Raw genomic sequence first — 16,861 nt, 5'->3', positions numbered from 1 at the left:
AATCAGACTTAAGAAAAACAGATGTGAAGCTGGAAAGATGTGGGGAGGCCATGATGAGGGAGGGATCTTGAGGGAACCCAAATTACGAACAGACTGAAGCCAGGACAGTCAGATGCTTTTAGACTGTGCTTTTTAGAGTTCAGGAAGTTCACCTAGATGTTGATTCAAGGAATTCTTTTAAGGCTGAAATATTAAAGTATTTTTTGTATGACAGTTAAATAATTACTGGTGACACCATGGTGAAGGAGATCTCTATGCTTTATGTCCATGATTTTATCTTGTGTGTAGCCTCTCTTTCCTTCTCTCTTTTTTCTCATTAGTATTAGAGAGATATGGACCAGTCATATCCATCAGGCTCCACCCAAATTGCGAATTATGAGCAAATAAGTCAAATGATTGTTATTTTAATCCAGTTAGTTTTACCTGTTACACAACAAGAGATAACTGAAACAGCAGGGATATTTTAAACTCTAGCTGTAGTGTAGACTAAGCTTCCCTTTGGAGTAGTTAACAAAGGCAAGTAAAAAATTTTAACTTGAAATTACAATTTAAGTTGCTGAAATGTATTCGAGTTTGATATTGTTCTGATATTGCTCTGATGAACTACATAAGTGATGAATTTATGAACATTATACAAAATTAAAATGTGCAGGTTTTGTGTTCTGACAGAGGTGTAACGATGTTTATATGGGCAATTGGAAAAATTAGTTTAAAATCTTAACAAAGTACAGATATGAAATAAGTTTATATCCCAGAAAGATGTGAGCAGTGATGTTCCATGTTGATGTGATTTTTAAATGCCATTAAAAAGACATAAAATGCTTGTTAAAAATGATTAAAGAAAACAATGCCAGTGATACAGATTTTATTTAACACTTTTTGAAGCAGATTCAAAGAATCACAAAATAGGACAAAGGCAGGAAGCTTCTATAGGATAGATAATAACCAACAAGGAAGAGGAAAATAGAAAATATCTAATTAGCTGTGGGGCACATAGTAAGCCTTGTTTGGAATGAGAAGGAACAAGGAAATAAGTATAGAGCCCAGAGCTGGCTTGCTGTCTGGGAGCTGGCTGACTACACACACAGTTGGCCCGCCACATCCATGGGTTGGGCAACCACAGGTTCAACCAACTGTGGATCAAGTTCAACCCCTGGTTCGTTTAATTCGATGATGCAGAATCCAGACGTAAAGAACCAACTCTCCTATCATTTTATACGGGACTTGAGCATCCACGGAATTTGGTCTCCCCAGAGGTCCTAGATCCAATCCCCCACTGATGCTAGGGACAATTGTACTGTGTTTCTGGTCAAGCAGAGCATTTAAAGGGATAAAAAAGTGATCTAAAATTTTGGTTTGCTGGTGTGGGACCTAGGCAGGAGTGGCTCCATCTTGGGCCTAGGAAGTATTTCAACAAGCTTATGTTAGTAATTAAAGAGGAGGAAATTTCTGATTTTGGCCACTAATCTTTTACAACACTGTAAAACTTAAGCCCTGGATGGCCCTCAATGATGCAATGAATCAAGTCATCTAAAATTAATTCTTTTAAAGATTTAGAACCTTGTTTCATTGGAAACCACGGATAATCATAATCCAAGGAGATTTTGCTCCCCCTGGACTTGAACTGAAATGAAGGATGGCAACTTAATGTCAATGGACTAGATGGCTTGGGGGACTTCCTGGTGGTCCAGTGGTCCACTTCTACAACCTAAATGTCCATCGGCAGACGAATGGATAGGAAAGCTGTGGTACATATACACAATGGAATATTATTTAGCCATTAAAAAGAATGCATTTGAATCAGTTCTAATGAGGGGGATGAAACTGGAGCCTATTATACAGAGTGAAGTAAGTCAGAAAGAAAAACACCAATACAGTATATTAACGCATATATATGGAATTTAGAAAGATGGTAATGATGACCCTATATGCGAGACAGCAAAAGAGACACATGTAAAGAACAGACTTTTGAACTCTGTGGGAGAAGGCGAGGGTGGGATTATTTGAGAAAATAGCATTGAAACATGTATAATATCATATGTGAAATAGATCGCCAATCCAAGTTTGATGCATGAGACAGGGTGCTCAGGACTGGTGCACTGGGATGACCCTGAGGGATGGGATGGGGAGGGAGGTGGAAGGGGGTGTTCAGGATGGGGAACACATGTACACCCATGGCTGATTCATGTGAATGTATGGCAAAAACCACCACAATATTGTAAAGTAATTAGCCTCCAGTTAAAATAAATAAAAACAAAACAAACTCTGTGCTTCCAATGCAGGGGGCACAGTTTGATTCCTGGTCAGGGAACTAAAATCCTACATGCTGCGTGCCCCCCGCCCCGAAAAAAAAACACTTGGCAACATTGGTATTATACTGGATCAAATACAGTTTACTCAGCTCAGTATATTATGCCCACAAAGCAACTGGAAAGCATAATCCTCCTTCCTGATATTTACCAAAGAGATTATGTAACTATGAGCTAACAGAATGTTCAAATATGGCATTTAAATCTCTAATTTCTCCTCTAAAATTCTCTAGGCATTTGCTAACAGCTGAGATGAGATTGCTTTGGGTCTGTTTGGTGAGGTTTTCCTTCCTCTAGTTTAAGACTTTTCCATCTCTCTCTCAGAGCCCTTTTGACATGATTTTATGAACCTATGGGTTCCACTAGCTGGCGAGCTCAACTAGGGTGAGGGCTACATCTACTTCATCTAGGTATCCCTTGTTCCTTACCCTAACCCCACCCTCCTCCATCCCGCAGGGACATCTTACCTTTGTCCTAATCGTGACTGCTTTGGACCTTGCCCACTGGTTTCCTTAACCTCTGAAAAAAACGTGGCAAATAAAGCTGCAACTTCCTAATGTAGGCTCAGGTAAATCTGTGATCTGTGGGAAGAGTCCACCGAAACAGAAGCCTCACAAATTGGTGGTAGATGGGAAGAGTCAAGATGTTAAGGACCCATATTAAGACCATTACACACCTATAAAACAGTCACTACACTCACTCTTTTTCTGAAAACTGTAGTGTTCAATGTTGGAGAGACTCAGAGACAAAGTGAGCAAACGTTAATTAGATTTTATTGTTGTCTTCATTTCAATTGTTTGTATCTCTGCAAAACCACCAGACAGCACCAAAGTTATCTTCAATAATGTTGGACAGAGTTGGGTTTTTTCAAACTAATGATAGTTATTTTTAAAAGGATGGGTTTCCCTCTAAAGGGGGAATTCAGCACCATGCATTAGGCGAATGCCCCTGGCCTTCTGTGGCACAGTGTTACCTGACCCATTGGGTTTGATTCACAGCAGTTCTTTCAACAGCTTCTTCCTGAAACATGAACATGGACACCAGCTCTTCATGTAAGGACCCAAACTTTAAAAATCTGTGTGACCGCATACGATTTTTTTTTTTATTAGAAAGGGATCCCTCAGGAATTTTTTTAAGTTCAGAATGTATTAGTCTGGATTCATCTAGGGTTTATACCCTCAGTGGCCACAAAGATCCAAGCTTCTCAGCAAAGATTGTATTTGTTGATGAACTCCAGAAAATTCTGAGTGAGGTTTGGTCAAACCATCCCAAGCTGGGGCTTCCCAGGTGGTTCAGTGGTAAAGAATCCGCCTGCCAGTGCAGGAGACACAGAAGGCATAGGTTCAGTCCCTGGGTCAGTAAGATCCCCTGGAGGAAATGGCAACTTGCTCCAGTACTCTTGCCTGGAAAATCCCATGGACAGAGGAGCCTGGTGGGCTACGGTCCATAGGGTTGTGGAGTTGGACATGACTGAGCACACACACACACCCAAAGCTGACTCCATCTTCTTTTGCTTAGGGTTACTGACCCTGCTGGGGGTTGTGGAGCGGGGGCGGGGGCGGGGGAATGTCTGACAGATGCAATGCCTCTCTTCCCAGTCCTTCATCTGTACATTACATTAAATATCATCACCCAGTCCATCTTCACTACCTGGAAAAAAGCTATGCTACTGTAATTTGTACATGATACAATTGTACTCAGCTATCCACTCTTCCTTTTGAAAACACCTGAAACCATATGGCATTACAGATATTTAATTGCAACACACGAGTTGCTAATATCTGTGTGGTTTATGCATAGTATATGTAGCTAGTATCTATGTATAAGTTCTCTGTGTAAGATTTAGGCTTAAATAAATAAATAAATACATAAATAGAACTGTATTCACAGTTTGGGATCTGAATGTATTTAAATAATTACTGTAAGCCAGAGACTCTTACTTGCCTACCAAAATAGCCATTCTTTCCTTGTCTCTTAAATTAGCAGAATCCAAATATTTAGAATACAGCTGCCCAGTCAAAAGACTACATTTTCCAGCCTCTTTTGCTCATGAGGTCATGTGAGTAAGGCCTGGCCAATGAGATAGAAGAAGTGTTGAAAGGGACTCCTGGGAAACCTCCTTAGCTTAGGGAGAGTGTATGTGCTCTTCTCTGCCCTGTCCTCTGTTCTGTCTGAAACATGGATGGGACGACTGGAGATGTAGTCAGCGCTGGTTGCTGAGGATAAAGGCGATGAGGGTTGGGAAATAAAAAGAAAGCCTGGAACTCTGATGACTTTATCAGTTTCCCTGATGGTCTGCCTCCAGACTTCTTCTGTACAAGAAAGAAAAGACTTTTGTCTTGTTTAAACTACTGCTATTTGGACTTCGATTATATTTAAGATATAAATCAAAATCTAAGTGATACACACAAATTCTTACATTCTGCTACACTGTAGCAACCCTGCTTCTTATATGTTTCACTCCATCACTATCTATTATCTTATTAGTGGGTTTGGTCTTCCCTGAGCCTCCTTAGTCTCCCCGTCACATTTAGTCACATACTAACCTGGGTTCCAGGCACCAGGAATACCTTCAAGTTCCTGAACTGTTGCACACCTGAACTTCCTTGTCTCAGATAAAGGGTTATCTTAGGGTAAGGAACAAAGAAGAGTTTATCCATTAGATGGACTATTTGGGCACAAATTGCTTTTCCGTTTCCTGCCCTCCTGAAAACCAACAAGATGGTACGACAGATAAGTGTGGGCTAAAATTTTCCAGAAGAACAGTGTATAGTGGGGAGAGAAGGAATAATTTAAACAAGGAGTATTCTGAAACTGGAAGATGATAAACAGGCTACTAAGACCAGAGAATGAAGTAAGTCATTGGGAATTTAGACAGCGGATGTTTCTATCTCCTGGGTGGCATCCTTGTTGGACAGGTTGCCTGAGATGTTGTCTGATTCAAGCAACTCCACAATGCTATAGGGAGAACAGTCTTCCAGACCCAGCTTACTGCATAGCCAACCACAAAAGCCTTTCTCCATGTCCCGGGCAGCTTGCCACCAGGCTTCCCAGGACCATGAGAGCTGGACCACGGCCGCATAGAGGCCCAGGGAAGAGGCCATGGCCATGATGAGCACTGGATAGCAGAGGATGAGGCAGGGGCAACATGAGATCTTGTGCCAGAAGGTCCTCTCCTCGTTGTATACGAGAAAGATGTTGTACCAAGTGATGGTGCCATAGTAGAAAGAGACCACAAAGGAGAGGAGGAAAACCACAGGCAGGCAGACCAACGTCCAGAGGACCACGTGTGGCCCACGGTCTGCTCCCAGCTGGCAGGCCTTTCTGCCTCCAGGTGTTGTTTCCCTGGACGATGCCTTGGGCTTGGTGAGTTCCTGCAGTTCCTTCTCTGTCAACGTGACATGGATGTCTACCATCTGCCCCTTTTTCTTTCCTCGGGTGATGGTCCCAGTTAATGTGACATAGCGGCTGTCCACGGGCACGTTCCACACACCTGCAGGGCACAGAGAGGCAAAAGTCAAGATCAGAAGAACAGACATTTCATCAGGGTTGTCCCCTGAGACTGGAGCCGAGTACAAGAAGGTCCTTTATTCTGGCCCCTGACACCACATGAAGTCAGTGATTTCACAGCAGATTCAATGAGTCTCCCTCAAGGGAAGGTTTAGTATTCCCATGATCAACTCTCCTGCCAGGGCCCTGCTAAGACTGTGAAGCAGGTTAAGCTTGTTTTTTACTATCTCTACTTCTCTGGGCTTCTATCATGTCTGCAATATGGAAGGGAGTGAGAACTCTACCACAGATACTTCTTCAGCGTGATCGTATTTCTGGTCTGTAAGTGCTGTGAAAATACTGTTCCTGAGTATCGGTTACCGTGTGTGAAGGTGGCACCGTGTATGCGTGCTATACTGATGGGCAGCCCACTCCTCTTCTCTCCTTATTCCTACCTCCATGCCTCTCTGAGAGAGAAATCCGGTCGACGTCCCAGGCTTCATATCCAAGTTCTGTACACACACAGGTACCACACATACACACATGCACACCGCATACACATGCCCCAGCACAGATGCTCCACCAGTACCACCACCACTATCCCCACCACCAGCAGCATCACTCCCACCCCCACCAAACAGCCGCTCTTTGGCGGGCCTGGGAGTGAGGCTGCAGGTAGTGAGTGTAAAACATGCAGCAAAGTCCACGGTCCTTAGTATGTGAAGGCGTTTGGTTGGCAGCTCCCCGAGGCCCTGTGGACGTCCAGCCCCTGGCTGAATGAGGGACAGAATGGGGCTAACTCAAGAGCAAATGTCCCTTCCTCTGAGAGGCTGTGTGGTCTAGCCCTCCACCCCCTTCCCTCACTTGGTCACCTCCCTACTTCTCATGGAGGTTTACTGTCTTTGGAACCTGTACCACTATTATCTTTTGAAATCATCTTTTGTTTGCTGAGTTGTTTGCTATCTGTCTTCCCCTGACTGGAAGGTAAGTGGCATAAGAGCAGCGACTTGGCTCATCCCATTCACCATGGGCATATGTCTTAGGGATGACCCGTATACACAGACAGATCTACCATGTCCGTCTACTGCTGAATAGTGACATTTAATATAGACGTCCTGCAGTTTCCTTAGCAGCAACAAACATTTTTATAACTGCTTCCTTATGCACATGGGCATGTGGTAGATACTGAGAATTTCTACAACGTAAGCTATGCATATTTTGAATTTTGACATATTTCCCAAAAGCAGATACCTTTTCCACATGAGGTATATGAGAGTATATCCATTTACTCACATTGATGTTAATATCTTTTACCTAATTTTTTGCCATCCATATAGGAAGTGAATATTATATAGTGAAGGAATTTTATAACTCATATGTTATAATTCATGTTTTCCTGATTATTATGAACGTCAACTACATGTATTAAATAGTTAGCCTTGTTAGCTTATATTACTAATTTTTGTGTATAAATTGGTCTCTTCTATTATACCAGGAATTTCAAAAAAAAGTAGAGTTCTCCTCCATATTACTTAGAAGAGAACCACAATAAATGCTCAACAAATATTGTTGACTTGTTGGATGAAGACTGCAACATCGTGAGAAGAAATGTATCTGTAAGAAGCAGGTCAGTGACTGAATGCCTGCCTGGCTTCTACAGGATCCTCACTGGGCCTGCTCCCTGTGGCTTTAAGCAGGTGACCCCAGAGAGACTCACCATCATCCATAGGATAGTCTATGAAATCATCTCCCTCCTCCTCTTTAGGCTGATCTCCACCTTCCAATTCCCCAGGCTCCTCATCCAGTGTCTCACTCTCTGACCGGTAGATGATGATAGATTCTGGGCGGGACTCTTTCTTCTTCTTTTTCCTGCGCCCCATGGTGGATTCTCCATCGAGGACCAGAGCAGCTGCCATGGCTTTCCTCAGGGAGCTGTGGTGGGGGCTGGGGAGCTGATTCTGGCCTTCCACCAGTGCTGGCTCTTCCATCCTCGTCTTCAAATCTAGCTGTTCCTTGTCAAGAGTCCAATCTGCCAGAGCAAACTCATGACCCACAACATCACAGAGCTTCTTCCAGGATGCAGCTAATGCAAAGGTGTTCCAGTGACAAGTTGCACTTGAAAGACAGGGAAACAAAGTCATCAACAGGGAATGAATCAGGTGAGATGGAAAGGGGTTTAGGAAATGGTCCTCAACTTGGCAGACGCCTTCCCCTCCATTTATTTCTCACAAAACTTTATTTCGAGAGTAACGGATTTCTTTGGAAGGAACGATGCTAAAGCTGACACTCCAGTACTTTGGCCACCTCATGCGAAGAGTTAACTCACTGGAAAAGACTCTGATTCTGGGAGGGATTGGGGGCAGGAGGAGAAGGGGACGACAGAGGATAAGATGGCTGGATGGCATCACTGACTCAATGGACATGACTCTGGGTGAACTCCGGGAGTTGGTGATGGACAGGGAGGCCTGGCGGGCTGCAATTCATGGGGTTGCAAAGAGTCGGACATGACTGAGCGACTGAACTGAACTGAACTGAATATGGACTTACGTTTACAAGAATGAATCGTGAATAAAATTTTATTTGTGTTGCTATATTTTGAGTTGCATGTATTATGTAAAACCCATCAATCTAGCTGGGGGATGCCAAGTATAAAGAAGTTGGGTGAGGAAGCCTTACAGAGAGGTTAAGGACCATTCTTCCTTGCACCATAGATGGAGATTCCTATGGCTGGGACTAGCATTCTAGGCTTCTGGCTATTAAGTCAGACATTACAACTATACTCAAATGGTTGAATGCAACTTTGAGCAAGTGGTGCCACTCAACACTGGCACCACTTCACCAACCATGCCTTCCCTGGTATTCTATAAAGGACACTTGTCTCCTGGTTTCTTGTTAGCCCAAGATCCCAGAATTGTTGGGATCTGTTCTAACACATTTTGGGAGACCACTGGAAAGAATGCACACATTTAACTCTTAACACTTTCTCTCCTCTTCTATTCTTCAGGTAAAAAGTGGGAGAGAGGAGAGTCTATACAACATCTTTTAAAGAAAAAACAGATCGGCCTGTGTTCTTGGTACATGAGTCATAAAGGGGAAAGTAATGTTTTGAGTGCTATTGCTAGAGAGGTGCCAGTTAGCAAGTATCCAGCTAGTGGCACTTAAAAAATTCTTCTTAACAAAATTGTTATTACACGGGGTTGGTGCAGAAGTAATTGAGGTTCAAAAGTAATTGTGGTTGACTTATGCAGGAGGTGCAAGAGATGTGGGTTTGATCCCTGGGTCAGGAAGATCCCCTGGAGAAAGGAATGGCAACCCACTCCAGGATTCTTGCCTAGAGAATTCCACGGACAGAGGAGTCTGGCAAGCTATGGTCCATGGGATCGCAAAGAGTCGGACATGACTGAGCGACTATCACTTTCACTTTTTTTGCACCAACCACACTTACTTTTTAACCTCTATTACTTTTGCACCAACAATTACTATTGCACCAACCTCAATTAATTTTGCATCAACTGCAATTACTATTACTTTTCTACCAATCACAATTACTTTTGAACTGCACTTACTTTTGTACCAACCACAATTACTTTTGCATTTTCAATCACTTTGGCACCAACCGCAATTATTTTTGTAAACTAATATTATGGAAAGTTTCAAATATGTAAAAGGAGAAGATTTTTATTAGGGAAAGTGGCAAACCTTTACAGAAGCAAAGAGAATAATTTGAATGAACCCTCACTGTACCTCTCACCCAATTTCAACAATAAACAAAATACCAGTAGCCAATTTTGTTTCATTTCCTCCTATTATTTAAAAGCAAACATTAGACATCATTTCAGGAGTCACCGCAGACGGGGTTCAGTCCTTGGGTCAGAAAGATCCCCAGGAGTAGGAAATGGCAACTCACTCGATTATTTTTGCCCAGAAGATTCCATGGACGGAGGATCATGGTGGACTACAGTCCACAGGGCCACAGTCAGATAACAACTGAGTAACTGAACACACACACATGATATTGTGATTATCTTTTCTCAAAAAGAGAGTTCTTATACGTAAGAGATATATGCTGAAACAATTACATCTGTTGGATCATCGAAAAAGCAAGAGAGTTCCAGGAAAACATCTACGTCTGCTTTATTGACTATGCTAAAGCCTTTGACTGTGTGGATCACAATAAACTGTGGAAAATTCTTAAAGAGATGGGAATACCAGACTACCTGATCTGCCTCCTGAGAAACCTGTATGCAGGTCAAGAAGCAACAGTTAGAACTGGACATTGGACAACAGACTGGTTCCAAATCAAGAAAGGAGTACATCAAGGCTGTGTATTGTCACCCTGATTATTTAACTTACATGCAGAGCACATCATGTGAAATGCCGGGCTGGATGAAGCACAAGCTGGAATCAAGATTGCCGGGAGAAATCTCAATAACCTCAGATATGCAGATGACACCACCCTAATGGTTAAAACAAAGAAGAATTAAAGAGCCTCTTGATGAAAGTGAAAGAAGAGAGTGAAAAAGTTGGCTTAAAACTCAACATTCAGAAAACTAAGATCATGGCATCCAGTCCCATCACTTCATGGCAAACAGAAGGAGAGACAATGGAAAAAGTGAAAGACTTTATTTTTTTGGGCTCCAAAATCACTGCAGATAGTGACTGCAGCCATGAAATAAAAGATGCTTGCTCCTTGGAAGAAAAGCTATGACCAACGTAGACAGCATATTCAAAAGCAGAGACATTACTTTGCCAACAAAGGTCCATCTAGTCAAAGCTATGGTTTTTCCAGTAGTCACGTATGGATGTGAGAGTTGAGTTATAAAGAAAGCTGAGCACTGAAGAATTGATGCTTTTAAACTGTTGGAGAAGACTCTTGAGAATCCCTTGGATTGCAAGGAGATCCAACCAGTCAATCTTAAAGGAAATCAGTCCTGAATATTCATTGGAAGACTGATGCTGATGCTGAAACTCTAATACTTTGGTCACCTAATTCGAAGAACTGACTCATTTGAAAAGACCCTGATGCTGGGAAAGATTGAAGGTGGGAGGAGAAGGGGATGACAGAGGATGAGATGGTTGGATGGCATCACTGACTCGATAGCCATGAGTTTGAGTAAGCTCCAGGAGTTGGTGATGGACAGGGAGGCCTGGCGTGCTGCAGTCCATAGGGTCACAAAGAGTTGGACACAACTGAGCAACTGAACTGAACTGAAGATATATAGCAGGAAAAAAATTCTCTTTTTCCAAGGTTTCAAATAATAGAATTAAGAGAAGAGACAGGGCTCTGCTCTTTTTCCTGCATGGTAGGCTTCACCCATCCACCACCACCCCTAGTCCAAAGATTATGAATGAATGTGATACTGCAGACTGTTAACCTCAATCCACCATGAGCTCTGAATCCTCAGTCATTCTGAGGTAGATGGAATAGGTTTTAAAGTATATACTACTCAAACTCTGGAACTTAATGCATAAACTACTGATTTTAAGCCATATTTGAAAGAAATTCTCCAAGTAATTCTTAACTGCATCCACAACTTTGTCCCATCTTCATTGTTACCACTGTGGTCTATGAGGCCATCATCTCTTACTATGGTTCTAAAAATGTTCCTTATCTTCTGGCTTCTATTCTTGCTGTCTTGCAATCAATTCTCCACTTAGCAGTTAGAAAGGTCTGTTAAAAACATACATAAAAGCAGGCCATTTTCTGTTTAAAATCCCTCCAGTGACTTCCCATTGGTATAAAATGAAATTTAAACTTGTCCTGTGGCCTAAAGGATCTGGACAGGATCTGGCTCCTCCCTGTCCTGCCATCCTAGCCTACACCATCTCCTTCACATATTCCTCCAATGCTTCCATCACTCTAGCTGCCTATGTACTCCTCCAGAGGTTTATTATAAGAAAACCAATAGCTCTGAAGCAGTCAGGAAACAACCAAAGACTCACAAGACCACAAAATGAACTTCTTTACCCAGGCACAGTGCCTTTGTTGGGCTGGGGCATCAGCACACACCTGGTCATTACTCCCATCCAATCAGTCAGTCACTTGGTCACTAACCCCACCTCCACAGTGGTGGAACACTGGTGCTTCATGGACTTCTTACCATTGGGCATGATTTTCCTGGAGTCTGTTTATAATTCTTTGCTGCCAGGTAGTCACTGAAGCAGACCTGATCCAGTGCTTTCTCTAAATCCATCCAGATCCTCAGCAGAACTTCTGGACTTGGTGGGTGGGAGAGGCCACGAAGCTTTGAAGGCTCTGCTCTTAGATTAATTGCAGGGAAGCAAGTAACATACATGGATGAAATGTGGCTGGAAAAAAGCTAATAAGTGCCAATGATACCAAGACTTAGCATCTGGACACAAGGAGTGGTGGGGGCTATGGAAAATATAAGAGCTCAGGTCTCATCTGAAATAAGAAGTTACTGTTCTCTTTTTCCCACCAAGCCCAGTATTCAGCCAACTGCTTTCACAGACAAATTCAGGCCCATTTAGTAGGGGTTGTCTGAAACTGCATGTGGAAGTTCGTGATTTTAATTGTTGCAATTAGTCTAAATTTAAATAAATTACCATGGGGACAAACAACCAAAACAAATCATAAACAGGGTGCCATTCTGCCATCTCTGATTTATAAAGCTTTCAAATTAGGGTGCTCTGCTCCACTGGTTTAATTGAGTACAATCAGGAATTGAGTTTTTGTACCTTCACTGAAATTAACACATCTTCTTTCTCCAAGGAACCTGAACTGGGGCCAGGTGGGTAAAGGATCATCATTTTCAAGTTCATTTACGACTGTTCCTTATTGGAAAAGATCCTGATGCTGGGAAACATTGAAGGCAAAAGAAGAGGGTGGTAAAAGATGAGATGGTTGGATAGCATCACCAATTCAATGGACATGAACTTAGGCAAACTCTGGGACACAGTGAGGGACAGGGAGACCTGGCACGCTACAGTCCGTGGGATGGCAGAGTGAGACACGACTTAGCCACTGAACAACAAAAACAACAGTGAACTGTGCCTTGCTCCAGCCCTGCTGTTCTTCCAGTTTTCTTACCTGTGGCTCTGTCACTCGAAGAGATAAGAGTCCTCTGTCTGGGGTGACCAAACTCTCTGCTTAGCATCTTGGCTTAACACCATTAGATGTAGTAGGCCAACTAAGAGATGAAATGCTTGCCATTTCACCACTGAGAATGACTAGTAGACCCTCTCAGAGAGATACTCTCACAAATGTAAAAATGGAAGGAAATTTGGTTCAGATGAGTGTCGAGTGATTGCAAAATGATGGAGAAGCAACTTAGAACGCCTAGTCTCCCCCCGTTGCTGTGATTGGCTGTGAGCACAGTTAGGCTATAGCCTTTTCCTCTGTGGTCCTTAAGCAGCACTTCTCTTGTCTCCTGGTCCTGGAAGGCTTTCACACTGAGGCTAGTTCATCACCTGAGGAGCATCTGTCTATAGAGGAAATAGCTCCTGGTAATGAAGCTAGTTGGTTATAAGCAGCCTGAGCATCTTTTTACTGTAAGAGCTATAAGATAAGATCTTTACTGTCTGATCTTTCATTTGCTTATTGTTTTACTTCTTATGGCACACATGCCCCTTCCATCCTCAACTCCCAACTTATCCTAAAACATAAACTCTATCAGTTCAGCACACCTAACTGTCTTGTCCACTGTACTGTATCTTTCATATCTAGAATAGTATCTGGCACATGAAAGGTGTTCTATAAATATCAGATGAATATTGTGAACTGGCTTCCATAGTGGCTCAGATGTAAAGGATCTGCCTGCAATGCAGGACACTCAGGTTCAATCCTTGGGTTGGGAAGACCGCCTGGAGAAGGAAATGGATACCCACTCCAGTATTCTTGCCTGGAGAATTCCATAGACAGAGAAGCCTGGTGGCTACAGTCCATGGAGTCACAAAAAGTCGGACGTGACCTGAGCAACTAACACATTTTAAGAATCTTACTTATGTAAGTTGGCTCTGGATTGCTTTTACATCAAGGCAGGGCAGAGCTAGATATGCCCCACTGATATTCCTTCAGCACTGAGATTCTGTCTCCGTGTTGAGAATCCCACAGGCCCCTGTCAGTCTGAGCCAGCAGCTGCTTTGTGGAGGGGAGAAAATGAAGATACTAGGCAGATGGGGTCGGGGGGGAGTGGGAAGATGGGTGAGCAGCAAGAGAATCTCAGAAGATGAACCGAGGGAGTGCTAATGGGCTATGACAAAGCGGGAGGGTGGGAGGATCATGGCCACACTGATGCCTTTTCCCCCAGGACAAAGTGGGCAGCGTTGCAGAGCACCAGGCGGTCTTTGATTCAGCCAAAAGAGCAGTCATTGCAGCAGGGCGTGGATGCCCTGAAAAAAGAGGGCTCAATCTGGAAACAAAGAGCTTCCCAAAGGCAGAGCTGTTGCTGGGTCTCCAGGCCTGTTGGGGGTTTGCGGACATTCAGACACTGATTGAAGTCAGAGGCAGGGGCAGAGAGGACAGGTCTTTTTTAATTTAACTTCCCAAAGTGAAATCTATCTAGAAACACTTGATCATGGAACAAAGGAATTATTTTTATGGGTTTTATTTTAGTTTATTTATTTTTGCTACTTTCTTTTTTTAATTAAAGGATAATTGCTTTACAGAATTTTGTGGTTCTCTGTCAAACATCAATAAGAATCAGCCATAGGTACACACATATCTCTCTCTCCTGAACCTCACTCCTATCTCCATCCCCAACCCACCCCTCTAGTTTGTTACAGAGCCCCCAGTTTGAGTTCCCCATACAGCAAATTCCCATTGGCTATCTGTTTTACATATGGTAGTGTAAGTTTCCATGTTACAGGTCTTTTTAAAAAAAGACCTCTCAAAAAGATTTCACATCTCCCTAAATCATAGGCTGTCTTTGGACTGTGAAAAAGAGCTTTCTGTCTGCTCATAGTGCAACTTCCTTGAGCCTGCAAAATGGCTTCTGGTCATCCTCAGCAAGCAAAATTGGCTTGAAGCCTGTCCAGTCAGTCATCTTTTCACTGGAGGACCGCAGAATGCCTCTCTGAGGCCACTGAGCCACCACACACACAGTGGCTGCAGTACTGCCAGGTCCATGCGGAACCACCCTGGTGGAGCTCCGTGAATCCACAAGTCCAGGCCAGGTCACAAACCACATTTCATCAGATCTTCAATCAAAGTATCATTGAAAGAAATTTAAAGTGCTCCTTCCTCCGGAGAAAGAAGGCCTCAAATTTTCTGCAATAAGAAACCTCTCAGAACTGAGAGGTGACCAGTAGAAGTGATCCCTTCATAAACTAATCAGCAAATGAGAAGCGGAAGAGGTATCTTCCCTTCTTTAAGGCGCATACTTGGAATCTGTCAGCAACAAAGATAGGGAGTAAGTTCTTCTCAAAAGAGGTCAGAGGAGGGCAGGGGGATGGAGGAACAGGGAGGCAGCGATGTCTGATTCCACTCTCAACCAGATCCATTTCCAATTCACTCTGAATAATTCGGTGGTGGACCCAACAAAAGAATGATGGCATTTGTTTGCTTTTACATTACTTCAATACCTTGCAGGGAGAAATACAGTATTCTTGTTAGGGGAACCACTGACTGAAACTGCCCATCCTGGCCAGGCACAATAGTAACCACTTACATGAGTTACCTTACAACAGGAGGTCCTGGTAAGGAACATGGAACTAACAAGCTAATTTTGGGAAAGGTCAAAAGGAGAGAGGAGATGCCAGGCAACATGTCTTACCAACTTCCCAGATTCCTTCTTGCTGGAATCCATCTTGGCTGAGTGATGCGCAAGCCACCAGGAAGGACCCTGAACCAGAATGACTGGCCAAAGACAACCCAGAAACCAACCCTGTTACCATAAAACCCAAGACTGACAGCCACTTGGCAGAGTAGTTCTCCTGGGTTCCCTTACCCTGCAGCTACCCCCACCCCCAAGCCCGGATGTCCCCTACCAATAAAGTCTCTTGCTTTGTCAGCATGTGTGTCTCCTTGGACAATACTTTTGTGAGTGTTAGACAAGAGTCCACTCTCAAGCCCTGGAGGGTCCCCCTTCCTACAGACTTAGAAATAGCATCCTGCATGGACGATTAGGATCACAGCACCTGTCATAGTCCCTAGACCTGCCACTTTCTTAGGCAAAGTCTCCTGAGGCTAGTGTAATTGCACTCTGGTGGGCAGACAGCACAAAGCAAGATGGAGAATTTGAATAGCGAATTACTGTTAATGGGCACCAAAATGCGGGTGATAAATCTCCACCATCCTCAATAGGCGAGCTCGCCTGCATAAGAAATGAACTAGAGGGTAGGATCTCAAACACACACCTACAGACGCCTTCTTGCAGGAAGCATACATCTTTCAAAAAAAAAGATCTTTTGGACTCATCAATTTTATGCAGCCCAGCTGAAATGGATCAAACCTCAAATCAAACCTCAAAGAGTCCTTCTTCCCTTCATTCCTGGGTGAGGAGAGGTAGATAAGGTGGAGGTGGGATTGTGTCTTTTAAAAATCATTTATTATCTTGGTCTCTGGATAATTACAATTGTATTCCGCCCCCTCCACCTTTTGTTTCCATCCCTTCCAGAGGATGAAGCAAGATTTTCTCCCCCTCGGCTAAGGCTGCCCCTTTCCTTTCCAGCCAGCTGCACAAAGCAACTGGAGCCAGAGCATCGCTCTCGACACCACGCCCTCCGCGGGAGGGCGGAGCAAGGCTCCCGAGCTGCAGCCTCTTTTCCCAGACGCATTGGAGATTTAATTTTAATTAAAACCGTGAGAGGTATACCACTGAGCATTAAATTTTTCAAAATAGAGCACAGCGCCACTTTTTGTCTTCTTCCCTTCCCCAACAGCATCGAAATAAAACACACACACAAGGAACAAGGAGTCTCACCTACATGTGCTGCGGACCCGGGCAGGCGGAGAGCGCTGAGCGTCAGGATGCAGCCGCTGAGGAACGGTTCTGCACTGGAGAGACACAGAGCCGCTGCGGCGGGCGTGCCGGGTTGGTGATTGGGATGGGGCGGGATGACGGAGAGGGGCGGGGCGAAGGAGAGGGGGCGGGGCGACGCAG

At 43.7% G+C, this 16,861-nt stretch overlaps 1 protein-coding gene across 4 annotated transcripts; it reads right to left on the bottom strand.

Annotated features, from left to right (window-relative positions):
• Window positions 1-3,060: 3,060 nt before the first annotated feature.
• TMEM169 (transmembrane protein 169) lies at window positions 3,061-16,805 on the bottom strand. Of its 4 annotated transcripts, none has more exons than XM_027566932.1 (3): window positions 16,682-16,805; window positions 7,516-7,913; window positions 3,061-5,802 (listed from the first exon to the last, which is right to left on the bottom strand). In XM_027566932.1, the coding sequence occupies exons 2-3, from the start codon at window positions 7,784-7,786 to the stop codon at window positions 5,180-5,182; spliced, it is 894 nt and encodes a 297-aa protein (XP_027422733.1). In that variant the 5' UTR covers window positions 7,787-7,913; window positions 16,682-16,805; the 3' UTR covers window positions 3,061-5,179. The 4 variants fall into 4 exon arrangements, with proteins under 4 accessions (XP_027422733.1, XP_027422743.1, XP_027422754.1 ...); XM_027566942.1 differs by having other exon boundaries at window positions 16,686-16,805; XM_027566953.1 differs by lacking the exon at window positions 16,682-16,805 and adding an exon at window positions 11,900-12,663.
• Window positions 16,806-16,861: the final 56 nt, after the last annotated feature.

The sequence above is a fragment of the Bos indicus x Bos taurus genome, chromosome 2 (assembly GCF_003369695.1).
Source record: "Bos indicus x Bos taurus breed Angus x Brahman F1 hybrid chromosome 2, Bos_hybrid_MaternalHap_v2.0, whole genome shotgun sequence".
NCBI classification, from domain to species: domain Eukaryota; kingdom Metazoa; phylum Chordata; class Mammalia; order Artiodactyla; family Bovidae; genus Bos; species Bos indicus x Bos taurus.
The sequence above is the reverse complement of the archived record's forward strand: the minus strand, read 5'-3'. Positions and strand labels throughout refer to the sequence as shown.